At 43.7% G+C, this 15852-nt stretch overlaps 1 protein-coding gene across 1 annotated transcript; it reads right to left on the reverse strand.

Annotated features, from left to right (window-relative positions):
* Nucleotides 1-238: 238 nt before the first annotated feature.
* LOC133159409 (sodium-driven chloride bicarbonate exchanger-like) lies at nt 239-14001 on the reverse strand. Its single transcript, XM_061286364.1, has 30 exons — nt 13851-14001; nt 12887-13008; nt 12627-12785; nt 12467-12528; nt 10790-11558; nt 9018-9137; nt 8301-8342; nt 7233-7314; nt 6754-6906; nt 6251-6392; nt 5763-5923; nt 5513-5698; nt 5343-5431; nt 4456-4613; nt 4309-4396; nt 3850-3996; nt 3699-3790; nt 3442-3616; nt 3222-3355; nt 2900-3145; nt 2671-2776; nt 2222-2383; nt 2038-2151; nt 1695-1856; nt 1344-1595; nt 1202-1270; nt 957-1130; nt 578-697; nt 440-504; nt 239-345 (listed from the first exon to the last, which is right to left on the reverse strand). The coding sequence occupies exons 1-30, from the start codon at nt 13999-14001 to the stop codon at nt 270-272; spliced, it is 4578 nt and encodes a 1525-aa protein (XP_061142348.1). The 3' UTR covers nt 239-269.
* Between the last annotated feature and the right edge of the window lie 1851 nt (nt 14002-15852).

The raw sequence follows: 15852 nt of genomic DNA on the forward strand, positions 1-15852 counted from the left end.
GGTTATTGACTTACATTACAAAGTGATATGAAGGGTAAATAATTACAAAAAGAAAAACACCATCAACAAAAACAACACTTACAGAGCGAGAGTAGTGCCTTTTCCATACCTAGTAGTTCCTCATGGCATGTGGGAGGACCAGCAATCACCTGACAGCATAATAACTGTCTTAACTCATATTCCACAAATAGAGTGAATCTACAAATTTTATTTTTAGATGAATACATTTAAATATCTTACCCTAACATGTTGATATTTTTACAAACGTCCTAGCTTGTAGCATTCCAAGTGCTTCCAAAAGAACCTTTGGACATCTCATCCGTGATGTTGATGACAGGTAATCCTCTGCGGCAGACAAGGGATGAATGGCGATTCGATATGTTACACCCCGAGTCGTTACAAATAAATCGCTGATGTGTAACAGGTAGGTAACGCTCACTTGCATCCCTCCAATGGCACTTGCACGACGCCTTCTTCCTCAGCCAGGACGCTCTGCTCTTCCTCCTGAAGAGTAAAAGCAGTTTGATGAGTGGAACAATTTGCATGGCGTGGAGGCAAACAAGTCAACGGGCTCAACCTCCTCGGCATCCTCCAGCTTCTTCTTCTTGCTCTCTGGCATGAGGTCATCCAACCAGCTCAGCTCTCTTTTTGAGAAGATGCAGTCCAACAGTTTCCGGATGAACACCAGAGCCAAAACCTGAGGAAGTGACAAATGATCTCATGATGGCATTGAGGAAAAAATAAAAACAAAACAAAACAAAGCAAAACAAAACAAAACAAAACAAAACAAAACAAAACAAAACAAAACAAAACAAAACAAAACAAAACAAAACAAAACAAAACAAAACAAAACAAAACAAAACAAAACAAAACAAAACAAAACAAAACAAAACAAAACAAAACAAAACAAAACAAAACAAAACAAAACAAAATAAAATAAAATAAAATAAAGGCACCATCATGGGGAAAACGATGGCGGCCTTGGAGGTCTTGATGACCCAGAGCAGAATCAAACAGCTGAGTTGGATCAACGTGAACAGGTGCACCTTCCTCAGGGGTACGTGACGCAGGTAGATGAAATCTGGCTGGTGCTTGGCAGGCATGCCCAACAGTGTGAGACGGTCAAAAAACTGGAGAGGACAAAACGGTGTGAGGAGATGCCACTGTAAATAGCTCATTGTGGAATGTTTGCGGACGGTACCTGTATTCCGCAAAGAGAAGATGCTCCCATGTAGAGAAAGACACCATACAAGACGGGCATGGGAATGAACTGAAGGACAACAAAAGAACGTGATGTGCTTGACTCCCTCTCAACGAGAAAAAACAGAGAGCGCGCATGTGACCTTTAGCATAGACGTCAGGAAGACGGAGCAGCCCATGAGGACGAAGATCATGAGGCCGGTCAAACGTTGCTCCCTGATGCCCAGGAACTTGGGCTGCTCGCCGGGCGCCGAGCACTGCGACTCCAACTTCAGGCTGTTGACGTGAGTGATGGAGAGCACGGTGGCCGCCACGAACCACGGCAAGCCCATCAGGGAGCAAACACCCAACATCAACCCCACCATGAACAGGTCCAGGTGGTAGCCGCAGCCTTTCTGCAAGAGAATGCTCAAATCTGTCCCAGGTGTCATCACATGGGTAGCCATCTTTAATTTCTACCAGCCGAGCGTATTACGTCATCGACAGCAAAAGACCTTAAGCTTGTGCTCCTTCCTGTTTATGATGACAGCTGTAATCTGCTGGTCCATGAAGATGAGGATGGTGCACAGCAGAGCTGGAAAGAGCGTAATGACGACAGTCCACCAGGGGTTTGGCCCCAGCGGGTTGATGAACCAGCCTCGATCATCTCTGGTTGGCTGCAATTGTGACCGGTGGTTGGACACGAGGCATCACAAGCACGTCACGCTCACTTGATTTATTTGACTAATTAGGGTTAATCGCGGACTCGCAACGACCACCGATACCAGCTATCGATACTTAAGTACTTCGAGTGAGCCATCCCAGCCTTACGTCGAGGGATTTGAGGAACCCACTCACCTTAAAAACACTTGGAACTTTCAGTTTTGGAGATGGGATCCCTAAAGAGTAGTCAACCAGGACCATGGTGAAGATGGTGATGAAAACAGCAAAATCACTAATGATGCACCTCACCTGATGCGACAGAGAGAAATTTACTTTTCAAAACGGGACAAAAACATATCACGCCGCTGGATCGTTATACCTTGGTGGGGAAATAACGTCTGAAGCGGAACTCCTTAAGGAAAGACGACATGAAGACGGTGGAAAAGAAGAGAATGACGCACCAGAAGAGAACGTCGGGGACGTAAGGTCCGTTGGGACCGCAGGCGGTGCCCACAAACTCGCCACGCTTTTCAACACAGTCCTGCAACGAGATAAGCAAATCGATGATTAGCAATGGATCGGAATAGATGTTTACATGTGGCAGCTTTTCGCGGGAAACAGAGGTGGGGGGGGGGGGGGGTGAGATGCTATTTGGTGGTGATTTGCAGTGAATAATCCAATATAATCCTGCCCACATGCCCTTAATCTCCTCTGTTCTCAATCTGGGAGAGCATGCCACTTTAAGGTGGAATAAAAAAATAAATGACTCTTTTGTAATTTGCTCATTTTTTTTGCATCATTTTTGTCCTACTGTTCCCAAACGTGTACCTTGACCTCCAACGCTTCCCAGTAGATTTCCGACGCAGTGACGTTATTGACCTCCCAGTACTTCAGGGTGCTGTTGGTGGGGTCAGAAGGCTCAACGCATGAACATCTGCGGACACACACAAACATCTGGGTGTCCAAATAATCCCACATCTGTGCCGCTTTTCAAGTCTTCCAAGACTGCAATTACATGTTGTTTTTTGTTCAACTCTGAGAGTAGCTGTCCACCTACGAGTACAAGGAGAGCTTGTCCAGGTTGTTGTTCTTGTTAAAGGGATAGTAGTCTCCCAAGTAGAACAATTTCTCCAAGGCCTCATAAATGAAGATGATGCAGATGAGCGAGGCGAAGGCTTCCTCCGTAAAGCGAGTGATGTAACACACCAGGGCGCTGGCGTCTGTAGCCACCAGCACCATGCACAAGAAGGCTGTCCACAGGCCGATGCAGGTCCTCAGGGACAAGTAGGACAGGCCGTACTCCCTGACAGAAGGGGGGGGGGAAGAAAAAAAAAAAAAGCATCAAGTGTTGCTCTGAGGATTTGCGAATGGAAACATACTTGCAGAATTTGAAGAGTATCTTCTCAAAGACGAGCACCGGGCCAGTACTGCCCAGAATGGTGAGCGGCTGACCGGCAAATAACGAATAAGCGATGCCCGTCAACGAGGCGCCGAACAGTGACTCAATTGCACTCTAGAAAAAAGGAAAGGACAATGGAAATAATAAATCATTAATTATGTAATTGACTTTGTCGAAAATGACAATAGCGAGTGCTTTACAATGCGTCCTTCGGTTGCCTCGCCCAAAAGTCCTCCGAAGGTGATGACGGGGGACATGCAGGCACAATAGAGGAACAGGAACGAGGCCACGCACTGCAAACTGAACGCATCCGAGTAGTCGGATAAGTAGTGGGGGGCTTTGCGCTTGATGTCGAGAACCAGACCGCCAAACCACCTGCAGATAGAAAAAGGAAGAAGCACTGATACTAGTTCAACATCTGGAATTCAAGATGAGCTTCTCCCACTGACTGACTGACTTCCCCGTGCGCTGCAGTTCAGGACCTCCATGGCCTTCATGCTCCTCTTCATTACCCTCAGCTGCGTCGTTGGTATTTTTCTTCCTCTTCTCCTGTTCAACAAACACACCCGTTAGTTTCATCCGCAAATATCTGTATGCTTCCTACCTACTTGAGAAGGAACATTTTTGGGTGGTTCTATCCTGATAGATGGATCCCACTCTCCCGGTGGCAAGACTGTCACTTGATCGAGAAATTCGTCAATCCCGGCGATTAGATCATTTCGGTCCTTTGCTTTATATGCGACATCATGGAAGACCTGAAACCAAAAAATTCTTCTCAGTATTTTTTTTTTCTTTTTTTTTACAAACACTCAAGAATTAATGAGTTTTGATTCCATTTGAGCCATTTTTTCCTCTGTGATGATGGACAAGAGCCTAAATCCTGAGCAGAATGGGATGACTAATCCCTAAAAGCTTGTCATGAAAGCTCTGAGCTGTGTGTCGTGCTGAGAAATGTTCCATCACTTTGGGAGCTTGTTGAGTTCTGCTCAACTGTGAATTCGTGCAAACGTGACGTGGTTGTTTGGCATCCAAAAACCAAGCGCCTCGGCCCCAAACAGCTTCTCTACCTCGTCTGTCATGAGTGTAGCCATGGACCTTCCAATCTCGTGATATTGAGGGCCTCTTCCGAAGGGTCCCAGGAGAATAAACAGAAACCTGGAAAAACATCATGGATGAAGAAGCGATGGAGTGGGGCGGGGAGTTAACACTCCAACCTGGTGGCGATGGGGACCTCAGCCAGCCCACTGAGAAGAACGCCTGGCGAAAGACGTACAAAAGCCACCACAGGCTTGTTGAGGAACTCCAACTCTCCTATTAAGACGTTGCACGCCTCAGCACCCGGTGGGATCTTCTTCATAAAATGGAGGTCCATCTGAAAGAAGATGTTCATACTTTGACACTCCTCTCCGGTCAGTTTCATCAAAGATATGCTAAGCAATTATACACGGCGTCCCGCAAGGCACCATTCACATCCCCTTTTACCTTCGGACAGCTATGAGGCCATCAGCTTTTGACAGATTTGTCTTTTTTTGCTCATGGCTCGCCAATTGAGCCATGTTAAATTAAACAATCAATTTTGCAGTGTATAGACTGAAAATGACTTCTTTCTTTTTTTGTATATGCTTCATTAATGCCTTACATAATATATGAAACTCGAATGTTCCTTTCACAATAGAAATCATGCTGTGATTGTGATTTTGTTGAAATAAATATCCATGTCCAGTTTTCATCGCCTTGGAAATAAATGATGCAACAAATGCTGGCAGGGTGAAGGTGTTGATTTTTCAGTGAGAGAATTATGTGGCAGTAACAAGCACTAACTCGAGTCCTGCTTGTTCCTTCGTCGCAATCAAAGCAGCCAAAACCATCTCCAATGTTTATATTATGCCAGAAGGTTAATAACTAGGTGGATTATTATATGCAAGGATCAACTTTATGTTTAGATCAACATATGATAATCAAACAGTGCATTATGTGGATAAGGTTTTAGTCAGGATTTTTATTTTATCTTTGTCTGTCCTTTTTGTGAATGTCTATTTGTTTTTAATCCTATTCCATACTACTTGGGGACAACCCATGAATGAAACTGTCTTAAAAGTACCTTGCTTAAATCCACAGAGCTATTTTCTCTGGTGATGTCACCTTTTCCATCCGGACCTGCTAAATGAGACTGTGAAGATGTCATCTGACCTGGATCATAAACAAAGTACAGATTACACTTCGAGATATTTTGGGACGATGACACAGCAGCAGCAGGCGGAGGAGAGTCACCGTTCTTGTTCAGGTGAGAGTCTGACGACCGTCGGCCAATATCGGCGAGCGAGCGTACGATGGGCAAGCGATTGGCCAGCTTCTTCTGGTTCTGATGATGGTGTGGCTTCAACAGCGCTTGGCGAACTTTCTTTCGGAGCTCATCGCCCAGTGGCGAGTATAGTTCCTGGTGGTCCAGTACCATATCTACACAAAGTGAAACACAAAAGTACTTTTTTTTTCTCCAGTCGGGTCCACTATCATATCATACCGGCGATCTCCTCGATGGCGCCGGCCCTCATGTCGAGTAGCACGGTGCCGTTGATGACGCAGCTGCGCAGCTCGAACAGGCTGTGCAGAGACAGCGTGGCCACGTAGGGTTTACTCCATCGCTCTCCTCCGTCCTCCACGTCCTCCTCAAACTTCAGCCACCTGCCACGACAGTCGCGCCGATATATAAGGCGGCGGCAGACGGGAGGCGAGCCACGTTCCATCTGCTCGTCCGCCACGCATCTCGCTTTGATAGCTCCTGCTTCTCACCTCGACTCATTTAGAGGAGTAACGTATTGCCTTTTGTCAGGGCGTAGCTGTAAATACAGCATGTCGCGATTTCGGGGAAAAATGCAATCTTGAGAACGACTTAAATTTTTTTTTTACGAAACTTACAAAAAGGCTTAAAAGTTCGCTTGATGCTGATGGTTGCAGCGCGATGGAATAGTGGTTTGCACGAGCGCTTCACAGTTCTGAGGTTGTAGCTACCTGGCGCTCTCCTTCCACTCAGAATCGGCCTCGCCCTCCCTCATGAAAATCTCATCCATCTCCGTGAAAAGGTCATGAGGAATGTGCTCCTCATCCTCATCTTCTGTCCCGAGGAGGAACTGAACCCTTTGGGAGGGAGTGTCTGGGAACACAAATGATGAAAATGACAAAATTATCATCTCATACATATATAATAATTATAATAATTGATTATAATTATAATCTCAGACATAATTATTTTTTATATTATTATTAATTCCTTAATTATTTAATTAATTATTATATAATAATAATTAATAATTCATTAGATTTGTATAGCGCTTTTCAAGAACCCAAAGACGCTTATAACATTACATATATAATATAATATGTATAATAAATTATAATGAATCATAATGTTTTTTTTTTATATTGTATAACTCATTTGAATTACAGGCTCTTGTCAATAATATGCATTTATTAGTCACATAAACTGGTAATACGAAAGAGATTTGTGGTCGTACCATAGATGGGTGACTCTCTCCCCTCCACCAATGGGAGGGCCCGCTCCCTGCTCCTCCGTTTGTGTTTGTTACCATGGTGACGGTGCCTGCGATGGCTCCGCTGTCTGATGCTGCCCAATGGGACGTGAACCCCGATGTACAGAGTCCTGTGACCTGGGAACACGTTCTGTCGGGGTTAGGAGGACACTCCAGAGGGTGTGCGCGTGCGCGTGTACATAAGCGTTGAGGAGCTTTACAGATAATCATGATGGATGAGAGCCTCTTTGTGATAGTCCATTAAATGTCAATTGCATCGTTCAATCTATCAATGTATGCTCGATCCCCTTATGCAACCAAATGTGTCCAATATCAGATATGCACACCTGCAGCCACAATCAGGAATATTTTTTATTTATGAATGAGAAGCTCAAAACAGAGTATTTTGTGTTATTTGTGAGATTGCGGTAATGTGACTGTGAACGCAAAGTGTTATTTGTTACCTTCAAGATCTTCGGGCTCAAAGTTAGTGCTCTGCTGCGAGCGCGTTCCTCCTCTGTCCACGACAGCTTCGTCATCACTCCTCTACAAAGACATCTGGATTCTTAATCCAAGCGCTCAAGTACACGAGTGGAAATAACTTTGAGACTCATGTCATTTCCTCTCAAACCAAAAAAGCCAGAAAAAGTCCTCTTCTGACTTTGTCAATGTGGCCACACTCACTTAATACATTTTTAATCCTCAAAGCCTGCTGCTGGGTGTCAACAGCTCCCAACCCCGCCCTCGCCATCTTGACCTGCAGCTGACTATCGAGGCACTTCTATAATGAACTTTTTTTTTTTAAAGCTGTGGTCGCCTGGCAGACTGGACAGTTTAATGTTAATCTGTTTACAAATACAGATTGCATAGTGCATATAGACAGATTACTCTGTCTGCACTTTGTATCAAAATATATTAGCTCCCTTGAATTGAAATAAAAAGAAGCATCAGGATACAGTGATATGTTGAAATTAAATCACCTTTTCCCAATTTATTTCTCCCTATTGAAATGAATGGGTATGTCATTAACCCATTGAGAGGGATATACGTATATATATAAATAAATAAAATTTGGTCCATTAATGCTGTATTCGTAAATGTAAGCACAACATTTAATACAGCATTAATGGGCCAAAAGAGCCATTTCAACTATCCAAATAGGATAACTGGCACCAAACAAGGTTGCATGACTAAAACGAGAGTGTCAAAATGTTGGCAAGCCACTCGGCTTAGGTGACATCACAGGATGTGGCACACACTTGGATGGCGTCCCTACAGATGGTGGAGGCACGTTTTGATGGCGGCATCCTTTAACGTCCTGCCTATATCTTTGGAGCGGTCTGACAGCTTTGACGCCTTATATTTTTGGCAGATGATTTATATAACACAAGCAGACTTGATTTTGAAAAGCGACACATGGGCCAGGTCATTGTATGGACGGTAATTGAGTTTTTAAATTTGAGCAAATTAAGTTTCACGGTAATGTGCCCTCAAATTAAATGGCAAAATGTTATTAACATTATTCTACTCACCAAACTTCTACGGCCAACAGATGAGGCAAATGAAGAGTTGACCTACAAGACAATCGACTCTTACTGTTCGTTTAAAGCTGCCTTTTTACATTGCCTTATTTTAACTTCACACGACAGATTACACTGGACAATGTTATTTTTAGATGACCTTGTGCTTTGTAGCCAAAGCCACAAAATATACACCAATACACAGCTCCAGAGAAGAGCACAGAAGCTCTTTAGCGCTTAAAACCTTAGGCTAAATGGGGGGGGTGGGGGGGGATGTAAATGGCAAAGAGATGACAACAAATCTCCATCAAAATGATCAAAGCAGACAGATATGTTCATTCTGTATGAAAATGATGAGACATGATAACTTTGAAAATGAATCATAACTCAGTATTAAACATAAAAAACATGCTAAATGTAAAACAGCGCTATCTGGTGGGGGATTATAGTAAAATCACTTGTGCTGCAAATGAAGGAATATCTGACTTTAAATACAAAACATTGAAAATGAGAAAAAGTGGTTGAGTAATAAAGCTTTTTTTTTAGTTTACAACACAAAATGTACATAAATAGTTTCATATTCCTTTTCTGCTCCCTGGTTACAAATTGTGCTGCCATGTCCTGCTAGTTTGCATTAAAAAGTCCCTGTTTTTACCTTCTTCGCAATTTCAACATGACCGTCTGTCAGTTTGAATTAAAAATAAATAAAAAGAAAGTTCAAATCCTTACATTGGGTAGCAGTGGCTCCATGTGTACTGCCTGGTCCTGCGTGTCCATGCTGCAGTGTCGTGGGTGGCGATGGAGAAGAGGAGGATGATGACGAAGATGATGATGCTGAGCCCAGCCAGACTGCAATCCAGTGAAAGGAAGTTAGTAACTGAGAGAGAAAGTACTAGGCGGTCACATGCTCATGTTGACCATTTAGTTCTTCCTTTGTTTTAAATAATCTGAGATTAATTTTATTTAATTGGCATGTTTAGACTTCCGTATCAGGGTATTGAGATATCTGATTGGTTAGAATTCCAAGATTAAAAAAAAAAGACTGATTATAAATAATGAGTTTTAATTATACTTTTATCCAAAAGTAAGGTGCCGTCATCAGCTGGATCATGAGGTATCATTTAGGTGGCCTGAAAGGAAATGGAAAAGGTCTAATCTTCAATTTGCATCGTATATATGAACAGAAACGACAATGTAACGCATTTGCCTGACCCACGACTGACCTGTTTTTGCGCTCCGTGCCACAAAGGTAAGGCAGCCCTTTGTGCAGCAGTCGCCATCTGCTGTTCGATCCTGGGAACTTCTCTCCGTTGATTGCCCCTGCCTTTAAATATACATACGTACACATATTTAGAATCACTTTGACATCAAAAAGCAAATTAATGCAAACTGAAAATAGTCACCAACCGCTCGTGATCATTTAAGAACTTGAAGCAATCACTTACCTAAGAAAAAATAGTGTTGTTCTGAATAAAATTGTTGTTTGTTGTATAATTAGGCAGACTAATCGACCATTTTCTATCTATTTCCATTTTGTGCAACTTACTTCAACCTGCTGTCGACTCAAATAGACGTCACAATGTCCACAGCGCACCTGGAGAACATCACGTGACCAAAGAAAGAAACTAGGTCAACAAAAACCTTTTTAAAAAAAATTAAAAAAAGACTAAATGATATCCGCTGTCCGCATTTTATAGATAACCCGGTGAAAGGCTAACATGATTTATTCTGCTACTATGACATTCCAACAGAGACTGACCTTTTCACAGTTACAAAAACAGCCTCCATTTCAAAATCACATTACAGTACACACAGAAATTGTTTTCAAGCACGTATCACAAATGTAGCAGTGATGCGTCGGAAACATTTGGTAGCCTACGGTTTGAGATTAAGAACAAAATGTGATTTTTTTTGCTACACAAAAAACATGTCATTTACATATACTCAGTATGTGTATATAACGTAGATATATCAATATCACTTGAGGCTACTTGACGGAATATTTGCTCATTTCGACACTACATAGTGTATTTGGAGGGTACATCCAATCACTATCACCAATAATCAATATTAATATATATATAAATTATATTCCTATTTACAGTGGCCCTGATTATAAGAAGTGGATTTTGGATAATGTACAGTTTTGGGCTATTAACAGTTGAACGGAACTGTCCGAACAGATGGATGGAGGGATTATAGAAGGATGGATCGAGTTGATTAAAAAAGGTCTACACACCCCTGTTCAAATGCCAGGTTATTGTGAGATACAAATTGAGAGTAAGATTAATCATTGAACAAATAAACAATTGAGTGGCGTGTGATAGAGAGAGAGTGTGCAGGGTGGGATAGAAAGACATTAAATGGAAAAAATGGATGGAAAAAATGGATGGATGGATGGATAGATAGACAGACGGATGGATGGATGGATTTGCTGGGTTGGATGGAAGGATTTAGCTGGTCGGGTAGAAGCCGTAGTAGCCAATGTCCTTAGAGCAGGCCTTGTCGTCCCTCAGGAGATCCGTCTTAAGCGGGGACACGGTGTCCGGCACCGGGGTGGAGGAGGGCGACATCCGTCTCCGCTTGACCGCCTCGAAGATGCCCGAGTCGCTGGAGTCGATAGACTTGATGGACGAAGGGGTCTCGATCCAGCTCGACTCGGAGGTCACGTCCTTGGCCTTGGCCTCCTCCGAGGCGCCGGGCGAGCGCTGCGTGGGGACGGAGTCGCCCTCCTCGGCCAGGCAGTTGCTCCTCCCCCCGATGGAGTTGGCGGGCCAGCAGGGGAAGACGGAGCTCGCTTTGCCGCCGACTCCCCCGCAGTACTGCGGCGGGGTGCGTCCTCCCCACCCGGAAGGGTCCGCGTAGTAGCCGAGGGCCCGGTTGGAGCAGCCCGTCGCGGGCAAGGGCAGCGCCTTGACGCCGGCGGCGGCGTATGACAGCAGGGTGGCAGCGTTGCCGGCGAAGTCGGCGGCCTCGTAGGCCGAGGCGGCAAAGTCCAGTCGGTTGTTGGCAGGGGAGACGAACCAGCGCTGCGGGGCACCGCCCACCGAGGCCTCGTCGCCCTGCAAGCTGTTGCTGAGGGCCATGCCGCGGTCGGCGCCAGCAGCCGCCGCCACCCCGGGATGGAAGCGAGATTTGGCGTAGGAGCTGACGAACTGCTCCTGGAGGAAAGGGCTGTGCACGGCGTAGCGAGGCCCGGCCACGAGTTGCGAGCGGGGGGAATCGCCCGGGGACGGAGTGAGACGGTCTATGTCGCAGCCTGTGTACACACTGGAAACAAACACGGGCGCGTGCACGCAAAGTGACTATTCCAACAAGTGCAACTAGATGGAAAGCGTGTAATGGACACTGCATTAGGTACACCCTACACATAGAACCTATTTTTTGGGATGATGATGATTTTAGTACTTGACTGTTATGTTTACATTGTAGTAGGCTATTTGGCTAGTTTATTAACCAAATTTCTATTTATTTATATTAATTTTTTTTCAAACTACTAGTATTTTTACTAAATTATTATTGAATACATATATTCTTGATCAAATGATGGTGTTATTTATATTAATTGTATCATAGTAGTATAAATAGTATTATTCATAGTATTTTAATGCTTCCAAAACATCAAAAATATTAAACGGAATTTTATTTCAATTGATTCCATTCATTGTTTTGCAGTTTTGTGAATCATGATTTTTCTTTTGCAGTGTTGTATTTACATTATTATCATCATCATTCATTATGGACACATGAATCTGTTCTTTTAATAAATCAATATGCAGCCATGGCCACTAGATTAGGTACACTAATACAAATCCACTCAAGATGCAATATTATAATTATATGTTTGTTACCTAAATTACATTTTAACAGTTTTTATACTTAATAGTTGTAATTAACATTATGTTTACATTATGTTGCGTTCATAAGTTTTAAACATTCTTTTTTTTGTGTGTTAATATTCTTCAATTTAGCATTTGTGTTTTAAAATGCAAGCCCTGGCCACTGAAATACGTACACCTACACGTCACAATGTAGATTGCGTCTCAATTCATCGCAATAATCATCCTGATTGCAAGCACTATTTATAAATAAGGACCTTTTGCCTCTAAATGGGCGCTAATCTCGAAAATAAAACTGACTTGAAGGTTTATATTTTCAGGAGAATTTACGAATCTTACGTGTCATAGTTGTCACGAAATCCTTTGGCAAAAGGGTTGTGGTCAATTTTCAATTGCGTAATCTGTTGGAAAGAAACGTGCACGTAGGCTTCATTATCACGCCAGTAGAAAAATCGTCGATAAATAAATCTTTTTTTTTTTCAGGCATCGGTGCTCTTACGTCGGTGTTCTGGTAGGCGGTGACAGCGATGAATTGCGTCTCGGGGAAGGTGAACGTCTGCACTCGGCCAGGCTGGCTGCCGTCCTCCGTGCCGTCCTCGTTCACTTCCACCACGTGGAGCCTCGGCTGGTACTTGTGCAAAGACTGAAGCACCACCATCTGCGCCAAAACCGCGAACAGACTTTTTGCTTCGTGGTGCATGACGCGAGAGCCTCGCAGAGCGGAATAATGTTCAGGATAAGAGATTGATGCAGTCTCACCTGTCCCGTGTTGTTCGATGCCCCTTTGTTGTTTGTCAGCTTCAATTTGCCAAAAGAGATCTCCTGACGCATCCAGTGTGCACCCGTGTTGGGCGAGTCCGGGTGCATGTAAACTCGATTTCCTATGGCGCAAAAATAAATTTAAAAACAAGTGTTTTCATTCATTTATGCTAATAATAATAATAAAAAGGATTGAATGCTCGTTTTTTCCAGTAAAATTTGAGGCTTTTAGTTACTTATTGTGGAATATTGATACTGTGATATCCCGTTAGTCTTGTCACCTTTTTAATGACAAATAGCCATTTATTCGCAGCACTATTTATAGATATATTGTGTGGTAGAGTATAGCTGTTCCCAAAAACATAATAAATAATAATAGTAATAATAATAATAATAATTGCATTTTTTACTTTCACTTAAAACTGAGCAGTGAAAGAAAAAATGGACTTATTAGTTATTTGGCCGCATTGGCAAATCTGAGTTGGAAAGAAAACGTCTTTTTCCCCAACGTGTTTTATTTATTAATCTGCAATCTGTCCATAAGAATGTCCATAAGAATATTTTTAATATTTAGCTGTTGATAGTGCATAAAAATATACCTGCATGCACGATAAAGATCGTTTTTAAAATCCCACTTCTCATTTTCTTGTTCAATTCAATAATACTATATATTTTAATTTAATTTAATGCATTTAAATTGTCGGCTACTTGCGTTATTCAGATGTTCTCTAATCACACTACACTCCAACGTGTACAAACTTCTAAGAAAAATCATTTTTCAACCTTTTTTTCTCCAATAAACTTTGAATATCTCATTTGACAACGTTAATTTAAATAAATTAAATTGTATTCATCCGACGGACATTGACTGCTCAATTTGTTTTTTTCCCCCCGAGTCCGAGTTCTCAGTAATTTATATGAATTAAAAAAAAAAAGGAATGCAAAACACCAAGATGCCCGTTACCTCCGACGTTGGTGTCCGCCTTTCCGCAGGGGACCCACTTGCCTCCCTGGAACCTCCAATGATTTGGATCAGCCAGGATAACGTCCACAAAAATGTTGTAGTGAGCAGTTGGGTCTAGCCCTGAAATGTTGAAACTTAAAAACGGGAACATCCTCCTATACAACAGAGAAGAAGGCCGTAAGAAAAAGCTTTGGCTCACAAAATAAAGCAGAACTCAAGTGCTCCTCACCGTCCCTGCTTAGTGATGATCATCTCGGTTTGGTGCCTGTGGAACTTGAGCCACAGGGCCCTGTTGCACAGGTATACCTGGGCTTTCCCAGGCACCAACCCTGGAGCCTGGGCCGGGGAGAACTGGTAGAAAGCGCCTCCCTGATACGCGGCCCCGTACTGCTGCGCGTACGGGTAACCGGCGGCGGAGGCAGGCGGCGGAGGCGGCGGCGGTGGGTAGCCCTGGGCCGCCGACGAGTTGCTCAGCAGGCCGTTGTAGGCTCCGTTGGCCAGCACCGGGTGGTGGGCCACGTAGCGGCTGGGACTGCCGATGGAGAAGGCGGCGTGCTGGCTCGGGTAGGGGAACATGACTCCTGCGGAGGCGGACGGCGGAGGATGCGCGGACGGAAAGAAGTTGCACTTGTCTTCCGCTCCTGCTCCATGGAGGGTGTGACCGTGACGGGCGTCGGCGTCTCCGTGCGCACCGCTGCCGGGAGGGGAGAGTTTGCCCCCGTGCGTGTCCTTGGGCTCGGGGAAAGTGTCTGCCTCCGACTCATTCGTCATCTCCCTGGGGCTTTTTTTCACGGGCGAACTTCCCTCCGCGTGTTTTGAGATTATGGATGAAGGATGCGCGTCCATTCCATGGCAGCCCGAAAGTGCGCTGCTCACGTGCACGCGCTTGCCGGACGGGTCACTAGGCTGAGGCGAGATCTGCATAACCCAACCGATAGATTTTTTCTATAGATTTTATGCTATACATATACCTCCCACAATTCAATGCAGGGGGGGGGGGGGGGGATGATTTCGACTTGAAGCAATTGAACGTGCAAGCATGCGGGAACATGCGCCTCTCTATCGTTGCCTCTCTAATGAAACCAGCGCGCTGATTGGTTGAGGCTGTCTTGAAATTTAATTAGGCACGTCTTAATTAGGACTGAGACAAGTGGGGAGCTGTAGGCACCACAAACAGCCTAAATCCGCTAATAACTAAAGTGCATGAAAATAAAATCACATTTGAAAATCACTATAAAAACAGCTCGGTCAAAAATAACCCAAATTATTTTATTGTAAAGTTTGATTGAAAAAATTGGGTCAAATGAGTAATCCACAAAGACAACTTTTTGTGTTATTTATTTTTAACTCAACTGCACGCTTAAAACTGTTGTGTCCAAAATAACCCAATTTTGATCACAAAAAATCGGACTATACTAGTGTGAATTTGACCCATTTGGGCTGGGGCTTTTTTTGGGTAGGGGGGACGACCTTAAGTTGGGTCAAATTGACCCAACTTCCTGGGTGGTTTCCATTTTTAACCCGCCAGTTATAAGGGTGCATAATTGGGTTATTTTTTAACCAAGCGTTTCTAGAGTGCAGATGATTGCTTTCTGTGTTTAGCTATTTTACCTGCGTTATTTACCTATTTATGTGCCATGAGTGCCAAAGTATGTCCGCAGAAGACATTGGGGGATTTATTATTCACATCGATGACAGACAGCCCATGACAGCCTCGTGCATGGGATGCCTTAAAATGTTTGTGATATAGCGTGAAATCACGGCGTCCCACTGAAGATGTGTTTATGAGTCCCAGGGATGATTAATATTTCATAGGCGCTGAAGTTATGAGCCAGTGCACTGATATCGGGGACATGGCGCACTAAGCTGAGGGGAAGGTTGGAAAGGCCATTGTTGATTTTGGAACATTTGAGAGAAGAAAAAATAACCACGTTGAATTTCACCTGAGTGGACACGGGCCATTTCATTAGGGACACCAGCCCAATCATGGGACCCAATAAAA

Source organism: Syngnathus typhle, linkage group LG9 (assembly GCF_033458585.1).
Source record: "Syngnathus typhle isolate RoL2023-S1 ecotype Sweden linkage group LG9, RoL_Styp_1.0, whole genome shotgun sequence".
Classification (NCBI taxonomy): domain Eukaryota; kingdom Metazoa; phylum Chordata; class Actinopteri; order Syngnathiformes; family Syngnathidae; genus Syngnathus; species Syngnathus typhle.

Bases quoted from the DNA above. Each gene is read 5' to 3' on its own strand.
- LOC133159409 (XM_061286364.1), bottom strand. From the start codon at position 14,001: ATGTTCCCGTTTTTAAGTTTCAACATTTCAGGGCTAGACCCAACTGCT. The intron at 6,907-7,232 runs GTAACAAATAAC...ACGTGTTCCCAG, and splicing joins TGAGCCCGAAGATCTTGAAG to GTCACAGGACTCTGTACATC. The intron at 505-577 runs GTTGAGCCCGTT...TTTACTCTTCAG, and splicing joins AGCTGGAGGATGCCGAGGAG to GAGGAAGAGCAGAGCGTCCT.